The sequence below is a fragment of the Ursus arctos genome, unplaced genomic scaffold (genome assembly GCF_023065955.2).
Source record: "Ursus arctos isolate Adak ecotype North America unplaced genomic scaffold, UrsArc2.0 scaffold_2, whole genome shotgun sequence".
Taxonomy (NCBI): domain Eukaryota; kingdom Metazoa; phylum Chordata; class Mammalia; order Carnivora; family Ursidae; genus Ursus; species Ursus arctos.
The window spans coordinates 45,704,758-45,722,192 of NW_026622874.1; the positions used below are offsets into that span (position 1 = coordinate 45,704,758).

Consider the following 17,435-nt stretch of genomic DNA (forward strand, 5'->3'; position numbering starts at 1 on the left):
AATTAAGCATAAATTTACCCACCGACTCCAGGCATGTGGGCCTTCACCCTCACGAAGGTGAAGTCTCTTGTGAGCACAAGAGATTTCAGATGTCCAAACTAGAGAGGCAAAGGTGCCAGTCTGTGGCAGTGAAGGTCTCAGCTGAAACTTGTAAAAACTTCACTTCCATCATGACCTTCAAACAGAGACCACCAGGAACACCGTGTGGGGAAGAGGCAGTCCACTATGGGTCTTGCACATTCCTGAGTGTTTTTACAAAGGATGTCAGACTATAAGGTTTATCTATCCATTTCTTGATCCTGAACGGTTGCTGTAGAAAGTCCTATAGGCAACTAAATACGTCAAGGTAACTGTAACATGACCACTGCTCAGTCCCCAGGTGAGGGAAGCTGGTTTAATTGCATCATGCTATAATGTTCGCTGCTTGCTAAAAAATGCTGGACTGTTAGCCTTCTTGCTCAACGTTCTTCTCCTTTAAAGCCACCCATTGAAGATGCTGGTATCATCTGGCCCTCCACTATCTCCCTTTGGGAATTGAGGCTCAGGAAACCAGAGCAAATATGCTGATATTCTGGCTACTACTTTCAGTAATAAAGCCCTTCATGTCTGATCCAGAAATTTCATGTATAATTTTTTGTCATCATCCACGAAACTGTTCCAAATTAACTTGTCAGTTTGCAAGTACAATAAAATATGACTCTTCACAGTTCTTGGCAAGGACTGGGCAAATTTTTCTGTAAAGAACTGAATAGTAAATACCTTAGGGTCTGTGGGCCACATGTGGTCTCTGTCACATATTCTTCATTTGTTTGTTTTGAAACAACCCTTTAATTTACAAAAACCATTCTTACTGTCATACAAAAACAGGTGATATATGGAATTTGGCTGACTCTGGGTTTGCTGACTATTGTTCTTAACACATTCATTAGTCGAACAAAGTTGGACTAATTGACTGTTTGTTATAAGAAAGACCATACATTATTTGTGTCTGTGCAGTATCTCTGTAACAGGGTGTTAGATAGGACTTATTATAGGATTTTGGGTTCGTGTTAGGTAATTTTGGGGAACATTCAAAGATGTGGAGCTTTGCTTTGTATTGAATCTTCTCAGAAAGCAAAGGTAATTTTGTCATTGGATATCCTAATTTTCTCTAGAATAGAGTTTGACGAACTTTTTCTGTAAATGGCCAGATGGAAAATATTTTAGGCTTCGCAGGCTACATATGGTCTCTCTCACATATTCTTCTTTGTTTTCCTTTAAAAAAAAAAAAAAACCTTAAAAATGTTAAAACCATTCTTACTGAAAGTCTGTACAAGAACAGCCAAGGCCCAGATTCGGCCAGCAGGTCTATAGTTTGCCTTATTTAGACGGTGGGAAAAACAAAGTGAAGTTAAAACTGTAATTGGCAAAGGAGCAGCAGTCACTTATAGTGGTTATTTGGTGTATGTGTTCAAACATGATTCCTGAGTGGTCTTTTGTTTTAATTCTTCACAGTCCAATGCATTTGATGTTGATGCTCTGTCACATTATGTATATTTGATAGCAGAACATACTGGCCCAGCTGTTGGTGCCAATCCAGATCTTGGATATTAAGGACAGCTTTTCTCGGGGCACCTGGGTGGCTCAGTGGGTTAAGCTTCTGCCTTCAGCTCAGGTCATGATCTCAGGGTCCTGGGATGGAGCCTCCAATTGGGCTCTCTTCTCGGTGGGGAGTCTCTCCCTCTCCCCCACTCATGCTTGCTGTCTCTCTTCCTCTCTGAAATAAGTAAATGAAATATTAAAAAAAAAAAAAAGATACACGCTTTACAGCAAATAGTTTAACAGGTCTTTGTTCTATGTTTAGCCCTCTTAGCACAATGAAAAGTTGGTGACATTATAATTAGACTTGTGGTCGGATCCCAAATCTGTCACTAATAAGCATAGCCTTGTTTGTGTCATTTGCCTTTTATTTATTTTTAATTTAATTTTAATTTTTATTTTTTTGCTTTTCCATTTCATCACTAATTAGGGATAGAAATATATTGTGGTAAAAAAAAAAAAAAAGAAAAAAGAAATATATTGTGGTGAAAGGCAGTATAGTGTGGTTATAGAGAGGCTGGGCTCTGAAATCAGACTACTTGGATTAAAAGCCTCATCTACCTACCGTATTACTTTAGGGAATCTACTTAATCTTTGGTGCTCTGGATTCTTTATATGTAAAATGGAGGTAAGAATGTACCTGCTTCATAGGGTTGCTAAGGACATTAAATGAAAAAATATCTGAAGTAGTTCCCAAGTAAGCTGTTGTTTGCTAAATGAGTTTTTATATGTAAATCATTCAAATGCAGTGTCTGACAAATCAATAAATATAAGTTCTTTCCTCCTCTTCAAAGCGCTTTTTGATAACCTCCTTGGGACCAGGCAGAGTGTTAGGCCTATTGACCTCATTGTTCTTTAATGGAGAGAAGGGAAGAAAACGTGTCTGCTTTACGCTCCAGTTGCCTTCATTCTAAGTCAGATCTACAGCCCTGCTGAGAAGTTCTCAGTGATTCTTGGGACTTTCTCCTTTACCTTTTCTCATTTTTCCTCCTTTTTCCTCAGTTGACCATGTTAGTTGGGCCTACCACATCCACAACTTCACAACGAATCCCTTTGTCAGGCTCTTCTAATGTGACTGCTACTATTTCCATGACAATTCATGAGAATTTGGTTCCTTAAAAGTTAACAGTATCTTTCTTCTTGTGAACTTAAGAATCTGTATGAGTTCTCATTCACTCATATATGTCCTCTCTTGATACTGACTCTGCCCTTTTTTTTTGTTTTAAAGGTTTTATTTCTTCATTTGAGAGAGAGAGAGAGAGAATGAAGCAGGGCAGGGTGGGGGGAAGGGAGAGGGAGAGAGAATCTGAAGCAGACTCCCCACTGATCTCGGAGCCCGGGGGGCTCATCCCACAATCAGGAGATCATGACCTGAGCTGAAACCAAGAGTCAGAAGCTCAACAAACTGAGCCCACCAGGCGGCCCGACTCCAACCCTTTTTCAGAAAACCTTTTCCTTCCATAAATCTACCTATATTCTCTTGTGAGGATTCCCAGAAAGGAAAAAAAGATATATTTCAAAGGAAAACAAAGGGGTTTCAAAAATACTGTTAAAAAATTGCACTGAAATTAGAACATGGATGTTTTAATCTGCTTTCTTCCTCCAGATAGTGTGTGATCTTTAGTAGGTCAGACAACTTCTCCACACTACACTGTTCTCATCCTTTAAAATGAAAGGGCTGAGGCGCCTGAATAGCACAGTTGATTAAAGATCTGACTCTGGCTTTGGCTCAGGTCAAGATCTCAGGATCGTGGGGTCAAGCCCTGCATTGGGCTATGTGCTCAGTGTGGAGTCTGCTTCAGATTTTTTCTCCCTCTTTTTCTGCTCTCCCGCTCATGCTCCCTCTCTCTTTAAAATAAATACATAAATCTTTTTAAAATTTTAAAATGAAAGGACTGAGCGCTGTAAAAGTTCCCTGTAGAGTGGATTCTGATTTGATTCATTGATTTCTGTAATTAGTGATTGGCAGTGTTCAGAAATTTTATAGCGAAAAGGAATTTGAGACTCATTGAATTTAAACTTTTGTTTTTGGGGAACCATAAATATATAAGTAATTTTGAACAAACAGCTAATGAAGAGTTGAACAATGTTCTTATCTTTGATAAAACAGTTGAATGTTGTATTAGGGTTCTCCAGAGAAACAGAATATATGTATGTTTTCTTACAAGGAATCAGCTCGTGGGATTATGGAGGCTGACAAGTACAAAATGTGTATCGCTGATGTCCCAGCTCAAATGCTGTCATGCGGGAAGATGCAGTGTTCCAGTAAGAAAGCCATCAGGCAGGAGAATTCTCTTACTTTGGGGACAGTTAGCCTTTTGCTCTATTCAGGCCTTCAACTGATTGGACAAGGCCCACCCACATTATGGAGGGCAATGTGCTTTACTCAGTCTACCAATATAAATTTTGTTCTCATCCAGAAATACCCTCACAAAAACACCCAGAATAATTTTTGAGCAAATACCTGGGCATCTCATGCCCTAGCCCAGGTTGATAGATAAAATTAACCATCACAGTCTTTTTTTTCCAGAACTAAGTTGAGCTATGAAAATGCACAGAATATGTGTCTCCTAGCACAAATTGTACCTCTATTGATAATTGTTTCAGGATGCTCCAAGAAATATCAGAGATCGGTTGGAAGTGAGGATGAGGGAAGATGACAGTCTCATCTCTATCTTGTTAGTTACTGGTGTAACACAAGAATAAATTTTTAAAAAAGAATGAAGTATTGGATTTCCAACAGGAAGAAGCAGCAAAGCCCAATTCAATCAAAACTTTCACACCAGCAAGAATATCTAATGAATAGTCTTTGCCAAACAAAGAAAAGAAAGGAGGGAGAAAAAGTAAGGCACTTAACAAAACTGTATTTGTTGGTTTGATTGATCTTTCAATGCAGAGTTTGAAATATAGAAACAGAGAAACTACTCATGCTTGTTTTTTTAACCAGCACATTAAGATAAAGAACATGGCTAAATTCCAAATCTGATTATATCAAAAGTATTTTAATAGGAAGCATGTAATATCTTTTGTCTTCTTCTCCACTGCCTAGAGCCCTCTTTCCCTTTTTTTCCTCGTTCCTCTCCCACCTCCCCCTTGTCTAGCTAATTCTTACTCTCGTTAAAACCTTGAGTTAGAAGGTTTACCTTCCCTAATCCTCAAATTTAATCTAGGTTGCCCCCTTAGATGTTCTCCTAGATTTCATGAATGCTAGTACCATTTCTATATTATTCATTGCAGTGCCTGGCATTTGATGGGCACATAAAAATGTATTGAGTGTAGTAACAAGATTTTAATTCCCATCATTTAGTGAGAAAGACCGAATATACAAATGAACAATGGCCAGGCTACATATGACAAAAGAACTCTGACTCAGTACCTCTGCAGCACCAAATTCAGGAACCCAAACTATAACTCTGCAGCAAACAGCCCAAAGAATTAGGACTTGGTTAATGCCTGCCAGCTTCCCAATTTTTGCCTCAACTTCTGACTTAGGATTAACCAGAGAAAGCCAGATGTGCTCCCCAGTCCCATCACATAAGATGTCCTGCTTCCATTTAGCCTTCCTCCAGCTTCCCCATGGCAACAACCTCTACGCAGAGCACCTCTTTTTATTTTTCTTCATGACAAAGCTTTCCCACTCCCATGTCGGCCTTTGAGTTTCTGCCAAGTTGTAAGTGCTGACTCCCTTACTATAGCAAACTGTTAATAAATAGCCTCTGTTTGTTCTCATTTGGATAGTCTTCATTTATTTGTATTTTCCGAGTATGGACTGTTTTTCAGTTATAATTGTGTCAAGTGTATCATGGTTTTTTTTCCTCTGAAAATTATCAGCCTACTGTACTAACCAAATGTCTTTACATTTCCAGTATAAATTTATTTATACTGTATTTTGTGGCATTTATACATTTTACTATTTTAAATTGTACAAATTTTAAAATGTATAAATTTGTGTTTATTTCTGTAAGTATAGTGAAAACTCTACAGTTTTTTTTTATATTTTTTATTATTATTTTTTGTAATCTCTATACCCATCATGGGTATAGATCAAACTCATGACCCTGAGAGCAAGAGTTGCTTTCTCTTCAGACTTTGCCAGCCAGGTGCCCCCAAAACTACAGTTTCTTAAGTAAATTTAGCATTAGAAAACAAATTTTCTGCCTTTTGGTGCTTTCATTTGCACAGAGGAGATAATAAATACATATATACCTATGTACAAAGTCAGTTGGTGATAAATGTCTCAGAGAAAAATTAAGCAGAGTAGAAGTATTATTTTAGATAAGTTGATCAGGAAAGTCCTCTAAGATTAAAGGGGAATTAGATTAGGTTTAAGGGAATGTGATTAGATGCACTCCTATTGCATCATTCCCTCACACATGGAGGGAACACTGTATCAGTCATATCATAAAGAGTTAGAGATTCGGTGGGACACAACTACCACTATTGCTTTTTTTTTTTTTTTGAAACACAACTGAAATTTCTGTCTTTAGTCTAAACCAAATAATGTTACTAAATTATGAACATGAATTTACCTACTCACTATGTGTCTCTATTAAATTTTGCAAGACACATGTTTTATTCACCTGCATAAAGATTTAAAACTCTCCATACTACTAGGTAAATAATTAGTCTCAAATATGATTATATTCACCAGTAAAGTTGAAAACATAGTTCCCTCATTCATTCTCTCTTTCAATTTATTTATTTTTTTTATTATATTATGTTAGTCACCATACAGTACATCCCCGGTTTTTGATGTAAAGTTCGATGATACATTAGTTGCATATAACACCCAGTGCACCATGCAATACGTGCCCTCCTTACTACCCATCACCAGCCTATCCCATTCCCCCACCCCCCTCCCCTCTGAAGCCCTCAGTTTGTTTCTCAGAGTCCATAGTCTCTCATGCTTCATTCCCCCTTCTGATTACCCCCCTTTCTTTATCCCTTTCTTCTCCTACCAATCTTCCTAGTTCTTATGTTCCATAGATGAGAGAAACCATATGATAATTGTCTTTCTCTGCTTGACTTATCTCACTTAGCATTATCTCCTCCAGTGCCGTCCATGTTGCAGCAAATGTTGAGAAATCATTCTTTTTGATAGCTGAGTAATATTCCATTGTATATATGGACCACATCTTCTTAATCCAGTCATCTGTTGAAGGGCATCTCGGCTCCTTCCACGATTTAGCTATTGTGGACAATGCTGCTATGAACATTGGGGTGCATATGGCCCTTCTCTTCACTACATCTGTCTCTTTGAGGTAAATACCCAGTAGTGCAATTGCTGGATCATAGGGTACCTCAATTTTTAACATTTTAAGGGACCTCCACACTGTGGCTGTACCAACTTGCATTCCCACCAACAATGTAGGAGGGATCCCCTTTCTCCACATCCTCTCCAGCAATTGTTGTTTCTTGCCTTGTCAATTTTTGCCATTCTAACTGGCGTAAGGTGGTATCTTAGTGTGGTTTTGATTTGAATTTCCCTGATGGCTAATGATTTTGAACATTTTTTCATGTGTCTGTTAGCCATTTGTATGTCATCATTGGAAAAGTGTCTGTTCATATCTTCTGCCCATTTTATGATTTGTTTATTTGTTTCTTTTGTATTGATTTTGAGAAGTTCTTTGTAGATCTTGGATACCAGTCTTTTATCTGTAGTGTCATTTGCAAATATATTCTCCCATTCCGTGGGCTGCCTCTTAGTTTTTTTTGACTGTTTCCTTGGCTGTGCAGAAGCTTTTTATCTTGATGAAGTCCCACAAGTTCATTTTATCTTTTGTTTCTCTTGCCTTTGGAGATCTGTCATGAAAAAGGTTGCTTTGGCCGATGTCGTAGAGGTTGCTGCCTATGTTCTCCTCCAGGATTTTGATGGATTCCTGTCTCACATCGAGCTCTTTCATCCATTTGGAGTTTATCTTTGTGTATGGTGCGTGAGAGTGGTCAAGTTTCATTCTTTTGCATATAGCTGTCCAATTTTCCCAGCACCATTTATTGAAGAGACTGTCTTTTTTCCACCAGATGTTTTTTCCTGCTTTATCAAAGATTAGTTGCCCAAAGAGCCAAGGGTCCATTTCTGGGTTCTCTATTCTGCTCCATTGGTCTATGTGTCTGTTTTTGTGCCAGTACCATGCTGTCTTTGTGATCACAGCTTTGTAGTACAACTTGAAATCCAGCAAGGGTGGCTCAACATTCACAAATCTATCAGTGTAATAGATTCTATCAACAAGAAAAAAGCCAAGAATCATATGATCCTCTCATTAGATGCAGAAAAAGCATTTAACAAAATACAGCATCCTTTCCTCATTAAAACCCTTCAGAGTGTAGGGATAGAGGGTACATTCCTCAATCTCATAAAAACCATCTATGAAAAGCCTACAGCAAATATCATTCTCAATGGGGAAAAGCTCGAAGCCTTTCCCTTAAGATCAGGAACACGACAAGGATGTCCACTCTCACCATTATTATTCAACATAGTACTAGAAGTCCTTGCAACAGCAATCAGACAACAAAAAGGGATAAAAGGTATCCAAATTGGCAAAGAAGAAGTCAAACTTCCTCTCTTTGCAGATGACATGATACTCTATATGGAAAACCCAAAAGAATCCACCCCCAAACTACTAGAACTTATAGAGCAATTCAGTAATGTGGTGGGATACAAAATCAATGCTCAGAAATCAGTTGCATTTCTATACACGAACAATGAGACTGAAGAAAGAGAAATTAGGGAATCCATCCCATTTACAATAGCACCAAAAATCATGCGTTATCTCGAAATTAACTTAACCAGAGACCTAAAGGATCTATATTCTGGAAACTATAAATCACTCTTGAAAGACATTGAAGAAGACACAAAAAGATGGAAAAATATTCCATGCTCATGGATCGGAAGAATAAACATAGTTAAAATGTCCATGCTACCCAGAGCAATCTACACTTTCAATGCCATCCCGATCAAAATACCAATGACATTTTTCAAAGAACTGGAACAAACAGCCTTTAAATTTGTGTGGAACCAGAAAAGGCCATGAATCTCTTTCAATTTATAAGAAAAGTAAGAATAAAAATACAAGGTTAGCCTCCCTTGACAAAAAGAAAATAAGACTGGGCAAAGCAACATTGACCTTTGAGATAGAAAAGACAAAATTTCAGAATGCAAAGGTTAGGAAACATCTATCACAAAATGCTATGTGTTCAACACCAGATGGCACTCTGAGTTAGTCATAAATTTGTCTAGTGCAAGGCTTCCAGACCTTACAGCCCAAAGATCTTTAAAAGCGTAATTTGCTAACACTTCAAAAGAAAACATATTTTCTGGTCTTACTATTCCAAGTCTATTGACCCAAAGACTTAAGAACAGACATTTTATGGATATAGAAATGATATAGAAGGAAGGAAATAGTGCTTGGCAAAAAATAAAAAGCTTTTTAGATAAATATTTTCATTAGCACATACTGGATGCTAATTCTTTAGGAAACTGAGGGGGTAAACTTACTACATTTTTAAACAGAAGTTCCCCTAATCTATGATATATCTTTCATTTCCTTCATAAATACATTTAGGACATACTTAGTTCAGGAATATCCTGCTCCCGATTCTTTCATATAGGTGTATAATACTACCTAGTTTTCCTTCCCCTGTTCGCTGGGCTTGAAGCATTTAAATATATTTCAATTTGACACTTAAAGATTCTGAGTTAGGGGGGCCTGGGTGGCGCAGTCATTAAGCGTCTGCCTCGGCTCAGGGCATGATCCCAGCGTTCTGGGATCGAGCCCCACATCAGGCTTCTCTGCCTGCTTCTTTCTCTCCCACTCCCCCCTGCTTGTGTTCCCTCTCTCGCTGGCTGTCTCTCTCTGTCAAATAAATAAATAAAAAATCTTTTAAAAAATCTGAATTAATCCTTAAATAATCCTTTCCAGGAAATTTTTACTATTTTGGCGGATATTCTGTGCAACAAAGGTATTTTTTATTCCTTTCATTCTTGAATGAGGAAACTGAACTTTATGGCTCCTGAGTATAAGAACTTCAAATAACATCAGACACCTCCATTTGTTACTGCTTTTATCCCTTCGTTTCTATAAAAAGACCAGATAGGTCCTTGTGGTATGATAAAAAATATATATTTGGGTTTTTAAATTTTTTTTTAATTAAAAAAATTTTTTTAAAGATTTAATTTTTAAGTCATCTCTACACCCAGTGTGGAGCTTTGAACTCACAACCCCACAGATCAAGAGCTGCACGCTGCACCAACTGAGTCAGCCAGACACACTATACTTGGTTTTTCAGTCCCTGGCTCCTAAAACTTTTGGAATTTCCTTAGGGATTGTAGTGTCTTATCATTCATAGCAAGTCTCTTTCCCTTGTACCTGTGTTTATGGTAAAGAAGTGATTCTTGATGTCCCTTAGTTTCAAGGAGGGGCTGGCTATGCTTAAGGAACTTTCAGTCCTCCCCCTCATGCCCTACCCTTCACGTCTCAGGAGAGGGGAAGGCACTGGTTATTGAGTTCAAGCACCAAGGGCAGATGATTTAATCAATCATGCCCAGCAATGACACTTTGATGAAAACTCTTGAAAGACAAGGTTTGGGGGGAGCTTCTGAGTTGGTAAACACACTGATTTGCTGGGAGGGTGGTGTACCAAAGAGAGTATGGACGTTCTGCACTTAACCTTGTCCAACCTTGCCCCATGCAGCTCTTCCATTTGCCTGTTCCTGAACTGTCTCTTTCATAATAAAGCTGCAATTGTAATATAGTATTTTCCCGAGTTTAATGAGTTTCTCTAGCAAATTATTGAACCTAAGGGAAGGTCATGATAACACCCCAATTTGTAGTTGGCCAGGCAGAAGTGCAGGTAGTCTGGACACCCCATTTGTGGCTAGTGTTGCAGTAGAGGCAGTCTTGTAGGATGGAGTCCTTAACCTGTGGGGTCTGTACTAACTCCAGGTAGTTTGTGTTAGAATGGAATTTAATTGTAGAACAGCCAGTTGCTATGAGAGCATTGGAAAATTAGTTGTTGTTTGGAAAAGCAAACAGACCTTCTTAAGCCTTCCTGTGAAATAATAGTATGTTGTAATTTTTGTACTTTTGTACTTGTAGAATGAGAAACTCTATAATGATAAAAGGCTTATAATAAATTGCAGTAATTATTTTTTAAGATTTATTTATTTTAGAAAGGGGATTGGGGCAGACTCCCCACTGAGTGGGGTAGTCTCCCCACCGAGTGTGAAGCTCAAAGCAGGACTAGATACCACAACCCATGAGATTATGACCTGAGCAGAAACCAAGAGTTGGATGCCCAACCGACAGAGCCACCCAGGTGCCCCTTCAGTAATAGTTTTAAACTAATGTGATTTTAATTATAGCTGCAGTATATTTGGGAAACAGACATAAGGGAGAGACATTGTTTAGTCTAAAACAATGCATAGGCACACATGAATTTGTTTTTACCTTTTCAGATGGGGGTATTTAACAGTGATGCTGTAAAAATATGACACATCTTTATGAACCATGAATTTTATACCAAGTTCAAAAATTAGAGAAAAGATAGAGTTTTATCTCTTACAGGCAGGGACCTTGTCTGTATCCTGTGACTGACATAGTAAAGGATGAATGAAGTAATACAGTAAAATAAAAACAGAAAATGAATATAACACAACATTCACAGAATTTTTAACAAAATACCTAAAACTTTAATGAAATATCAGGCTTTCTCCAGGCTGTTCTAAGTATTGTTGTGATAGGTTAAAAAATGGTACCTTAAAAAATCCAGATGAAATCCCTGGAACTTGTGAATGTTACCTTATTTGGAAAACTGATTCTTTGCAGATATAATTTAGTGACGGACCTTGAGATGAGAGCATCCTGGATTACCCAGGTGTGGACTAAATCTCATCATCAGAGACAGGAGAAGGCAATGGGGAGATATGGGCGGAGAATGAAGTGATGTGGCCACAAGTCAAAGAAGCCAAGGAACACCTGGAGCCACCAGCAGGTGGAAGAGGAAGAAAATGAATTCTCCTTTATAGTAGCCTCTGGAAGGAACATGGCCCTGCCAGATTTTGGATCTCTAGTTTTCAGAACTAGGAGAAAAAGTTCTGTTCTTTCAAATTTGTGGTAATTTATTACAGCAGCCTTAGGATACAAATACAACAGCTGACCCTTGAATGTTCACAGTCATGCTCTTTTTAGAAAAGTTTCTTTGGAGGGAGAATTTATGAAGGTTTTCAGGTGGCTAAGGTTCACAGGTTGGACCTAGTGTAGAGGACCTCCCATAAGGGCCCTTTCAAGTAGAAGATCTCATAATTTACTGATCTTAGCACTGTTAAAAAAAGAAACAACAGGTCCAAAATGGAGTCACTTGTGCTAAGCCCCTGTCACCAAACCAAGACTTAATACTTAACCTAATTGCAGTTTCAGGCTTTTCCAGGAATATAATCTTAATAGGTCAGTTGGGAATTTCCTGGTGAGAACTAGTGAGGTAATCTGCTGGATAGACCTCTTTCTTCCCCAAAAATAGGTGACATTGCCTAAAATAATCCTTTCATTTGTTTATGATTTCCTCATCCCACCTCCCCTCTTTTAAAGCCTTCCATTTTGTACAGCATCTTAGAGTTCCTTTCTATTTGCTAGATGAGATGCTGCCCAATTTATGAATCATTGAATAAAGCCAGTTAGAGCTTCAAATTTATTCAGCTGAATTTTGTTTTTTAACAGTAGCTTTCAACCCTAGGCAGGGGATAAACCTGTTTTGAGGTTAAAAAAAAAAAAAAAGTATGAGCTTTACTTGACAATTTAAGCAATAAAAAACAAGTTGAAAGAATGTCTAAAAATTTGTCAGTTTTTTAAATTGATATCACGTTCAGTCATGTAAAACAGTATAGAACTCATAAGGCTGTATATAATCATTTATTCTTGATCTACCTATACTGGCCATCCCCCATTATGTCCACACCATACATTTAAGTGAACAGTAGGCATAGCATACTTCTTAATGTACTATCATAGACATCACAATTATGACCAAGAATCATCACTTCTGTAGCTACCCAATGAAGCACAAAGAAATTGAAGGTTATGATTATGCTTAATTCAGACATAACACTTTTGTTTAAAGTACTTTCTTTGGGGATCCCTTTTTAAAAATCTGTCCAGTGAATTCTGTGCTTAACATAGGCCGTACTATATGAAAATTAAATTGTGACATGATTGTTTCACTTCATAATAGCCTTTATTTTGTAAAACAGTTTGCAACAATAAGGTAAAATTTTATTTCAAAACAAAAATAACAGAGTAAATTTCCTAAATAGCTATCTTTGATTCAAAACAAAACAAAACCCCACAATACAATAGATAACATCTCTTAAATTTCAAAGTTAATTTTGGATTTATGAAGAATGACTTCACATCTTTTGGGAATATCTGTTTTTGCAACAAACTTTCACCCTTTTTTCAAGTAGTGAAACAACTCACTTGAAAATAGGGGGAAAAAAACCCGTCAGAAACAGATATTCTAATTTTGTAACTTGGTAACATGAATCTTAAACTTAGCTAGTTGAATATGAAGGATCAAAAAAGGTCTGGATTGTTCTAATAATTGTTTAGAATTTTAAAAATACCATATTTGTCATTTGGCCTTAACAAATAGATTTCAATGTCCTCAGTAAATAAATACAAAGATCTACCCTCCTCATTTTATATAGTGACACACAAAGGGCTATCATTACCAGGAGTGGCCCAATGTTGTCCTTAGCACGCACCTAGTTTCACAGTCATGGCAAATAACCTCTGGGCTAGTTCAAGTTTTATCTTCTAATTTCATTTTTATTTATAAACACAAATTTTGTTTTCTTTGGAATAAATATTCTACGTTGTATTACTTTTTTCTTTTAATTCCGGATGTAAAATCTAATAGTCCCACGATCTATATGAGTTCTGGATCAGCAGCCTAATTTTAAGATGACATAGTTACGCTCCAACTGCACCGACAGAAACACCTGTCTGACCGGAAGTTGTGATGACGTTACCATCTTTATGTAAACATCCCAGGCATTTCGATTCTTTCTTTCGGACAGTCATTTTTCTTCTCCGTTTGGCCAGAATGTTAGCCACAATCCCCACGCGGTGTTTCCTCCGGCTTGTGAGCCTTTATGAGCGTCCCTAACCCCTAAAGAAACAGGTGCAGGGCTGCGCCGAGCTCTGGAAGCCCGCAGGTGAGGCGTCGGCGTGGGCCTGGACGGCAGTTTACCTACACGTGTCCCGCACTCCCCCCGACTCTGCGCCCTCGGGGCGCCGGGCACCGGCCGCTGCGTTGGTAAGACTCACGCGGCCGCGCCGAGAAGACCGGCGGCCGCTTGGGCAGCCCGGCGGGGCGGGGAGAGGCGGGCCCGGCCGCCCAGGGGCCGGGCGTGCGGGGGCAGGGCCGGGTGGCGGAGGCGGGCTCTCCCTCGCCGCGGTCTCCACCCTCTCCGCGCGCGGCGGCCGGGCGGTCGGACCATGTCTTGGCCCCGCGCGGCGCTGCGGGGGACGAGGCTGGTTCGGAGCGGGAGCGGCTCGGCGGGCCGGCTCGGCGGGGCGGCAGGAGCTGCGTTCTCTGGGTACGGGGCGCGGCGGGCAAGACACGGGGGCTTTGGCGTGGGGGGTTCGGCTTGGCGCGGAGGCCTCGCAGGGGTCTGGACTGAGCGGTGGGCTCGGGCTCCTCTCTCCCTGGCCCAGGGTGGGCCCAGTGTCCCGTCAGCGAAGGGCCCTCAGAGGGCGGCGGGAGCCCAGGAAGGGGTGTGTGTGTGAATGATGCCCTAGGCGGTTGTGCCTCCTTACGGATCCTGTGACTCTTCGGTCGAAAATACCCGAGTCGTGGTCACTTGGACAACCCGCCCCCCGCCCCGCCTCATAAATTGCGATTTCAGATAAACAGCGATTAATTTTTAGTCTTAGTGTATCCCAAATATTGCACGATTATACTTAGACTTACAGTTACTCGCTTTTTATGTGAACTTCTAATGTAATCGAGCGTTCTGCATTTTTATTTGCTAAACCTGGCAACCCTACCGCAGGAAGTGAAGGGGACGCTTCCTACTAAATGGCTCAGTCTTTGAGGATGGGGACTGTGACTTACTCCTGTAGATGTCGCCTCTGGCTAGACCGAGGATGGCTTTCCCTGTGCTCCTCGCTCCCAGGCCTGCCGTGGAGGACCCACTGCCTAGGCTGATGCTGTGCCACCCTGAGGCCCGAGCCGGTGCGCCACGGTCGTTCTGCCAGTTCGAATAGCTGTGCCTGCCACTGTACATCCATCCCTCTCTTGGAGTCTCTTCCTTCCGGCCTGGTTTGGTAACTCTGACCAGATCTGCAAGACTGTAGGAACTGTTAATTATCTTTCTATTCTCAGCTGGTGACCCACTCCGGAAGGCGCTGACCACATGGTGTTAACTATTTGACTGACAGGTCCTTGAGCCCCTGACGTGTTTTCCAAAGCTATGTATCCCTGGGGCATTTAGCATTTCGCCTACTTAGTGTATAGGAGGCGCTCCATAAATGTGGCCTGGCTAATGGGTACATCAGTGTTGAAGTGAAACGTTTCTTGTGCGCTTCTCTGTTGATGTCTGTTTACTTACTAGATTAATAACTTTTGCCAAGCTCAACCAGAATTGAAGGAAAAAGGTGCTTTCCAGAAACTCTCTTTTATTTGGGAGAGTAGGGGGTGGTATTTCAGATGCACTTCCTACCTCCTCTCACTCCCCAAGATAACTTGCGTTTGTAGGTTCTACTGGAACTCCTGCTTCAGTAGTAAATATTGTGGTAGGTGGTTTGGGGATGATGGTTAGATGCTGGACCAGAGATGAAAAGGACTTGTTTTCTTAGTTGATAACCAAATAAGTTGTTGACTTATTACACTAAAGCACCTTCTTAGGTCCAGGCCATGCCTGTTAACCCCCCCCCCCCCCCCCCGCCCCGTTTGCGCTCCAAGAATTCAGCCTGCTTTTTTCTTAACAGGCATCCTCTGCCCTTGGCCTAAGTTGCTTGCAGTCTCCCTCACATGCTACTCCTAACCCCTTCCTGAGATAAGTGCATAGGCCCTTTTTGTTTTAAAGATTTCCTTGCTAACTATTGGGAAGCAAGGAGTAATAGATTGTAAACATTGGGGAGTTCTAATGTTATAATGTTCCCTTGGAGTAGTTCCTGCCTCTAACTCTGTAATTACTGAAGTGATGTTTGTTATAGCATCCTTACTCTAAGTGTGCAGGGCACGGCTATGTAGATCAGGCGCTCATCATCCAAGGATAACATGTAAAAAATCCATTTAAATTTTTTTAAAGTAAGTCCTGCACCCAATGTGGGGCTCGGATTCACAGCCCCGAGATCAAGAATTGCATGCCCTACCAACTATGCCAGCTAGGTCCCCCAGCATTTAAATTTTAAATGCCTCAAAATGAATGAGTGAAGTGTTTGGAAGGAGAAGTTTTTCTATCAAAACTTGAATTTGGAACATAATCATAAGGAGACTATTTTTGGAAATATTTGAAACTTCAATTCCTTATCTTATTCTCTTAATCTTTAGATATTCGAGTAATTCTCTTTTGAAGCCCATATTATTCTATGATTCTTTTCTAAGATTTGTAATTTTGCTCTAACTAGTTTGCATCAGGATGTTGGATATGGTTTGGACAATGCAATAGGGGCTGGCTGATCAAGAAAGATGAAGTGGATGGGGAAAGTTCTAGGGGTAGGCAGAGAGATTTGATCATATAAAACACTAAAATATTTTAGTGAATATATTCCTGTTAAAACGAATGCCTCCTTTTACAAGCTCCCAACAGCTGGGTTTTGGATAATACATACCTACAGGGTCCCTGTAATCAGGAAATGATAGTAATAGTGTTAAACATTATTGAGCAAGTGATCAAGGCACTGTTCTGCTTTCTATCAATTCATTTAATCTTCATAAAACCCTTTGAGGTGGGAGTGACTATTATTCCTACTTTACGGATTGGGAAACTTGGAGCTATGAATGTTGTGGCTGACATACCTTAGTTTCCTTAAAATCTTTGGATTTTTGTAGGTTCTCTGTGTCACTGTGTTCATGGAGATTTGGCATATTTTAATATGAAGATAGAAACTTTTTTTAAACTAATGATCAGGTTAATCTCAATCATTAGGACAGTCTTTTCAAAATTTGGTGTTCAGAAATAAGAGTGTGTTAGGGTTTAAACACAGTAAATGTGGTTTTACCAAATAATTAAGGACATTAGGAGGCTAGAGAGGCACACAGTCCCTTTTGGTTTTTGTAAATAGTACTTTGTAAACTGGCATTTTTGTATTAATAAGTAAAACTCTTTTTTCTGTTTCATAGATTTGGATATATATTTGCATATCAGGTTTTCTTCAAATGGATTTCATTTGCTTTATTATCATTAATGATTATCTTTAATGTTTAAAGCTGCACTGCCTTTTAAAATTCTTTTTAGGATGGGGAACAGCACATCATCATCTTTGGGGAAGTCAGCAACTGCTCCTGTGAATCAGATTCAAGTGAGTGATGTGGGAGACATAGGAAAAAACTTTCCTCTGTAGAAAAAGAATTGTGTTTTACACATTTAACATGCTTATTCAGTATCCAACCTGACATAGTTCAGCACATGAATTACTAAATGTGTATTTTAAAATCTGCTATCAAAATAATCCATGTGACAGAAAAATTCTAGATCATATTGGTAGTCAAAATTTATGAGATCTATTATTAATGATGTCTTTTCTCCCTCTAAGTTTGGTCTGTGAGGTTAGCTCTTCCTTTCCCTCAGACTTACCTCAGGTCTCCTGTTGATACCAGTCAAGCTGCTGTTAGCCAGAGGTACGGTTTGATTTTGG

General features: G+C 39.6%; 1 protein-coding gene across 7 annotated transcripts in view; it reads left to right on the forward strand.

The window, feature by feature from the left end:
• GLRX2 (glutaredoxin 2) overlaps positions 1 to 17,435 on the forward strand; it is a 28,495-nt gene that overhangs the window by 7,865 nt on the left and 3,195 nt on the right. Inside the window, exons 1-3 of one of the 7 annotated variants that reach the window (XM_057315577.1) lie at positions 14,082 to 14,170; positions 14,750 to 14,900; positions 17,036 to 17,099. In XM_057315577.1, coding sequence (XP_057171560.1) covers positions 17,037 to 17,099 — 63 coding nt within the window. In that variant the 5' untranslated portion in view covers positions 14,082 to 14,170; positions 14,750 to 14,900; position 17,036. Of the gene's footprint in view, positions 1 to 13,670; positions 13,787 to 14,016; positions 14,171 to 14,626; positions 14,927 to 17,035; positions 17,100 to 17,435 lie in introns of those variants that run through there. The other 6 variants (XM_057315578.1, XM_026517366.4, XM_026517361.4 and 3 more) reach the window with 6 other exon arrangements.